Source organism: Trichoplax adhaerens, genomic scaffold, assembly GCF_000150275.1.
Source record: "Trichoplax adhaerens TRIADscaffold_6 genomic scaffold, whole genome shotgun sequence".
Classification (NCBI taxonomy): Eukaryota; Metazoa; Placozoa; class Uniplacotomia; order Trichoplacea; family Trichoplacidae; genus Trichoplax; species Trichoplax adhaerens.
The window spans coordinates 2,579,499-2,586,662 of record NW_002060948.1 but is presented as its reverse complement, the minus strand read 5'-3'; the positions used below and the strand labels follow the sequence as shown (position 1 = coordinate 2,586,662).

At 35.8% G+C, this 7,164-nt stretch overlaps 1 protein-coding gene across 1 annotated transcript; it reads right to left on the bottom strand.

Moving 5' to 3' along the window:
* Positions 1-411: 411 nt before the first annotated feature.
* On the bottom strand, positions 412-1,191 carry TRIADDRAFT_16057 (uncharacterized protein; the record flags this gene model as incomplete). The annotated part of the gene is made up of 1 exon (XM_002113298.1): positions 412-1,191. A coding segment is annotated over one exon (780 nt), but the record flags the coding sequence as incomplete, so codon positions are not given.
* Between the last annotated feature and the right edge of the window lie 5,973 nt (positions 1,192-7,164).

Below are 7,164 nucleotides of genomic sequence, written 5' to 3'. Positions count from 1 at the left end.
ATCATCGGCAATATCGACGTCTTCTTCATCACTAACACTTGATTCGGGTGTAGACAGCTCTGTATCACTGAGAGTACAATCTGAAAGTGAATCCGGATCAATGGTACTTGATTTATCTGACGAATTGCAATTGTTACCATTGTCATTATCACGCCTTGATATCCTATTTAATACTTTCCGAATGCCTTCGCTAGTTTCAGCTGAAAAAGGACTATGACTAAGTATCTCACTATCAGAATCATCATTTGTGCTATCGTTGTACACCTTATCAGTATCAGGCGTTTGTTTTTTGCCAAGACCCCAGGTTCTCATTCGATAAATAGCAGTAGTAGCGATAACAGCCGATTTCCATTTTGAGTTTTTAATCGATTCTTGGTTCGGTAGAATATCTACTGATTCAGCTTTATAATGCCATCGATGTACAAGGGCCTGCTTACATGATATCCTTTGTTTTGGGTCGACCTGTAATAGCTGTCGGATAAAGTCTTTAGCATCTTTCGATGTCGTATTCCATCGTGGAGAATTAAAATCGAAATCTCCTCTTTTGATCTTATTGTACAAGTCATCTTTGTTGGAAGCATCAAATGGTAGGACACCACTAAAGAGGGTAAACACGATAACTCCCAAAGACCATAAGTCCACTGCCCTACCATATTTCTCATTTTTTACTATCTCTGGAGCCAAGTAGTTAGGAGATCCATAAAAGCCAGTTAAATTTGAGTCACTATCAATTGCCGCCAAACCAAAATCGCTTATCATAATTTTTGAATCATCTTCAGTCCCGTAGCAAAGCAAATTCTCCGGTTTCAAGTCACGATGAACAATATTCAATGAATGTAAATAATCGATAGCACTCAAAATTTGTAAGGTTAAACGATTGGAATCTTTCTCCGAGTAGTGTCCATTATAAAGGATTCGGTCAAATAGTTCTCCGCCATCAATATATTCCAGTACTAAGTAATAATGCCTTTGACTCTCGTAATAATCAAAGTACTGCACAATGTTAGGATGTTGTAATTTTTTCATAATGTTAATTTCCTCTTCTACAATGTGCCTTTTATCTTTAAGTATAGCTTTAGCATAGCATTTAATAGCGAATCGCTCATTACGTGGCATTTTATATGCTTCATATACTTTCGAGAATCCACCATGACCAATTATATCACCAAGAATGTAATCGTCTCTAATATCAGTATTCACCATTCTGGTTTCAGATTTATTATGATCTAAACCATTCATGACGGTCATTTCTACAAAGATAATAATTCATAAAATTATTAACACAGCTTGCGAGACAGATTTAAAAAAGCATAAGAAAAGTATAGTTCTACAATCAAGAGAGCAGTGCACATCATTACACGTGTTATATCAAGTAGACACTAATTATATCGTAGTAAGCGCAATACGAATATAGTTTTATCACACATTATCGCTAATACTCAAGACCGACAATTTTGAGGATAATCTCGAAACTAGCACATCTTATCCAGCGCTTTACAATAAGAGTCTACAGTAGTATACCACGTATATTTAATTAAATACTGTATCATTCTCTAGTTCATACCGGGGAAGTCTATTGTGAAATTTAGACACTTGTTAGGGCTTCGACAAAAATATACGTTGTAACAGATCGCACGACAGCATTGGCCACACGGTTCTGAATTTGGTTTGAAAATGAGCTAATTGGCAAGCACCAATGCATAAATACCCCAATGCTGGGGTAAAACCGTGGGTTAAACATACAAACGGTATTGTATTAACGCATAATGTTTACAATTCTTAAAAAGCATCTTCTATGCCATTACAGTACTATATAGCATTACATACTATTTCATCACTAGAGTTGCAACATTGTGGGAGGGGAAAAATATTGCGCAATCATTTTACAAATATTATCGTGTAAAAGCTTGGAGCGGTAATGGTTCAAAGTAGCAATCATGGTTACCTCACTACCTCTAGTACCATACTGTACGCATACAGGTAAGAACCTTACCTCTACCTGTATGGTCTCACCTAGTACAACCTATGGTAATGTTGACAATATATTCTGTATTGTAATACTATACAGCGTTAACTATTGTGAATATGGGTTTTGTGGGTTTGGATGACATTTCCTGTAAACTATGAACGGAGGAGTGTATCTTAAAGTAAATAATAGCGGAATTGAAGAATTAAACATCGCATACCAGAGATCGAAAATATAAATAAACACTAAGTTCAACCATACACTACAAAAATGCCTGCATTGTTGTGACCTACGGCATAATATCTGAGAATTGTGTAGTAACGTGACAGTCATAACGCACCAATGTACATATACTGTACGAGTTCACTAATCTAGACTCGAGCGTTGTCTCGAAAAAATCTATTTACTCGTCCATTCTTCCTTCCTGCACAATTGTAAGTGTCGTAAAGGAATTAGTATGATGTAACTGCACAGCGCCGTACCATAATCGGGTTGATATTATCAATATTTCTTTCAAAATAACTACTGTAGAAAATTCTTAAATTTATAATGTATTTCACGCCGCACCCCCCATTTTAAGAATCACGCCTTCACGTCTTTCTAGTTAGTTACAACACCAGTTAGAACTGTTAGATTGACGGTGTCAGTCTCGCTATAAGTCCGTCATAAACTATACCATAGAACTATATGGAACAAATCTTTGATTTACGGGTCCAAAGTGTCTATAAGGGAAGAAAACTAGCGGGTGCCTAGCGGAAATAGTATATTCATCAATGGGTAGCCATCACAATATTGTGCCTTGTAAAGCCTATTGTATGTACTGTACATGAGACGAAATAGTAGAAAAGCCGAAGACAAAAAAACAGAGTTTACGTGACCTTACTATAACACTGACCACGTACATAACTGCTAGCCTCTAAACCACAGAAATACAGTAAGTAGTTTCAGCTCCTTTTCACATAAATTAGATGAGTAACTAATTAGCATACATTGATGATAGGCATAAATGCGTGCAGAAATAAGTAGTTTCAGCTCCTTTTCATATGTACTGGATGGGCTACTAATAAGCGTACATTGACGATAGTCAAAAATGCCTTAAGAGACAACCAAATGCCTTTGGTACTTTTGCATTTTTATATGTTTTTGCAGTTCATAGTTCATGGCCCTCATTCCATAGTTCATAGGTAACCGTTGATTTCATATGCCATTTACTACGGTACTGTGTAGAGTTGTAACAGCCGACAACTTTGAAATCTTACAGTCATATCACTATAGTACTGCAGACAATTAAATGTAATCGTCTTTAGTCCATGGCAAAAGTACTGCATAATCACTGCATGTACTCTCAACTTTTCATTTCAGCCATCTTTACATTAATTAATTACAGAATTTCGTTTCAACTATTACTATTATATTACTGCTTATTGTTGATAGAATTAAAGAGCCTGCAATGCAAATTAATGTCGAATGTACTGTATGCCTAGTATTCCTATATAGTTCAATCGTCTAATCTACAGTTGTTACTATCCTACTACATGCTATGTAAGATATACGAATAGAATACAGGTCAACTTCCTGCCAATTAGAGGTTAATCAATATGAGATCAAAGTTGATTTACAGCCAGTCATCATCCATCAGAGGGATCAAAGTCCATGGCGGTTACCAAGGTGCTTATCATAACCGTAGAACTGTAGTGTTCTAGTTACAGATCCAGTACGGTACTACAGTTTGTACTGTACACTGTACTGTACTGTACATTGTGCATAAATTACTGTGCTTTGTCCAAATACACAGTACAGTACAGTACGGAACTACAGTACTGTCCTATACGATTCTACTGTACTGTACAGTATGACCTCAATGACAAAGCAAGTTCACAGCCGATACAATACAGTACATACTATCATGACACCGGCACTGTGTACTGTATGCATAAACTGGAAAACTGAAGTCATAGAGTACACATTTCCTGGAATGCGCCGTTGTGTGTACTCATTCAATTAATAATCAGTATCGTAAAACTTTCTTTATTATTAACCTCGTTGATGCATTTAAAACAAGTACGCGTATGTCAATTTAGACCTTCTTCCTTAATAGGAAATAATTTAGATTCAGATATCGCGTAGAAATAATCAACCGCTACCTCTGCTCGATCTGTAAATACGGGTAAAATACTTTATCAAAATGGTCCATTTGCAAATCGTAACCTAACCGCTTTAATTAATGTACTTTTGCAAATCTCACGCCCAGCCAAGCCCACATTTTACTGTAAACTCACAGTTCAAAGCATAGGAATAATCGTACAAATACACACACTAGATCAGATTGGATATAATTATGGCGAAATACAATGTTTGGGAAAGGTCAGTTAATACTGGACTCTACTTCGTATAGACAACCCAGGCTATTTGTTCAATTTAAAATTACCGTAAATTATAATTAATTCTTTTGTAATTATGCTTTCAATGCAACACACTGTGCAAATAGAAATTTGTTATGTAGTAAAATACTAGACGATTACAAAACAATACTACGTATAGTACTAGCCACTGCATATAAACACTTGGCGTCGCCGGGCATGGTAGTGTACAGCAACAACAATAACAAATTTCCCTACGAGTTCAAACTATATTGTCGGTAGAGTAGTACCTAAGGTTCAATATTTGGTTCCATTCGGTGTTTTTTACTTCTAGTAAATTAGTCGACTGTACTGTGCAGGTAGATGTGCAAGTGCTGTAGTAAAGTGAAGTACAGTACAACACTGTACAACTGCCTACGGTACAGTGCAATCGTGTATAGTAGTTGACATTACTATGATGGCACGCAACCCAGATTTTTCTATTCACTACTAAACTACTATACTAAATACTCTATTAACTATGCAGATATCAAAAGGAAAGTGCTCCACTTTAAATTAAACTTAATCCATCATTTTGTACATCGATCTGCTACATACGAAAATATTACCTACATAACGATACCCATCATAGTAACTAAGTCTATGCCACATAATCTACTGTACGTATATCTATTTACATCTTAATTACGAAAACAGTATCGTGTATCTTACATTTGTCACGCTCTTGTTCTTGCTCTTGCTGTGTTTCGTATCGAAACGAAGACTAATTTTCAATTTTCGTGACGAGATATTGGCAGATCGCCTTATGCTTTCTGAAATAAACAATATAGGAGTAAGATGCTAAGTCGCAATTCTATTTCGGTGCAATTAATTAAAGGACTATTATTTTAACTTGGAAAATCGTAAACAAGTTTTCTCTAGTACAGTAGTATTTGTATTTATGCTTCTCAGTAATCGGTATTAGTGTACTGTATGCGTACAGTTTGACAAAATGACGGGGCTGAGTATAAGTTTCAATTCTTACCGGTTGGAAACTGTTGAAAAAGGAATAGTTCTTTAGTATTTAATTCCAAACGACCATAAAATGGGTATTGATGTGTGTAAAAATCAACAAGGATAATTGCTGATGTGAGGAAAGAGGCAACTCAGTACCGCAGTGAAACGATTTCAGTGATTTCTCGCGAAAATAAAACAAACACGAATGGAGGGAAAATTGACATGCCGCAAATTGTTATGTACAACTGGCGTGGATTACAGGCTTTTTAAAGACACAATGAATTTACTGTGTATAATACTGTACAGTACAATACACACAGCGGGGCAAGTGGGGGGCAGCGTACAGTGTAGCACAGAACTTTTTTTGGGAAACGATGACTGACTGATTGCCCTATTGAAGTCAGTAATGTAGACTACAGTAGTGCGGCGTGTAATAAAAAATAGGTAAACCAATTTCTATGGCATTTATTGTACAATGTTCCATTCTCGCTATTCCGCATTGTCTAATGACCCTTATTTGTCTATTTGAAAATTCGGATCAACGTCTTTACTGTCAAGTCTTTCCTCTACTAGCCTTATTATGTTCATGGAAGTTATTTGTACGCTACTATACATGGTATTCTATCCAGTGCCACATGGCTACACATACTTTATTCGCTATAAAAGACTTGTACCGTACGGCTCTTGTTCACCGTATTTTTGTTTTCGGTATGCTGAAGGTCAACTGTAAACAAAATAACAAACAAAAGAACGGTCGAGGACATTTGCATACTTGTTCAATATAGTGTAGGATACAAAAAGGATGCTGCCCAAAATTAAAACTATCATTGTAATAGTATATCTTATTGTAATGATAATATGATAAAATCGTAACACAAGGAACCATAAAACATTAAAATTGGGGCAGTTCCTGATGAAAATTGTGCTTTACTGTACTGTACTGTATACTTGTGCTAATTAATTGGACGTAGAGACTCTTGTAAGAAACTCTTTCTAGTAGTAAGCTAAGCTACTCTATGCAAATGTAAACAGGAGTACAGCATATAGGGTTACATTCCTGCAATATACCCCATAAAGTCAATGCCACCATATTGTAATTAATTAAGACTAAAAATAGATACCGCACAAAATCTCGCAAGCGGACTGTAGTAAAAATTAGGTTGTAAAGCTGTTCAGCGAATAGTTAATCATCGCGTCATGGTCTTCATGAACTTAAAGCGGATATACAGTACTGTACCAGCGTAAATAAAAATAATAATAATAATATTTGTTTAGATGGCACTGTACAGTATGTACTGTAGATTAGTCACCTTTTAGCACAATATGCAGTACAGTACAGTACTACTGTACTGCACAGAGTGATGCTGTCTATTTAAGGTATGCATAGCATATGTACACTTGTACAGTAGATGGACGAGATAGGAGGAACTATTAGATCACTAGTAGAACCCACGCTCGTAACACTTAGCGTACTGTATACACTATACAGTCTGTAGATATTCGCACTTTTACTTTACATTTATCGAACTTATCACTACAATATCTGGAATGAATTAATTCGAAATGATATGCGTATTTACTAAATATAAATATGAAATACTGTACTTCCTTCCTGCGCTTGAATTGCTTCAGTAGATACCGCGTTTATATTATATAATACTGAAGACGCTAGCCAGGTTTACGTAAATACGATACTTGTCAGACTGTAGGCTTCAAGAGATATCAATTAACCTACAACTGGTCTAATAAGGCACGACGGTATTTAAAATAAATAAACAAAAGATAGATACTAATGCCTTCGATATCGTCTTCAGTATCAACTTAATATGTCAACGCCTTACT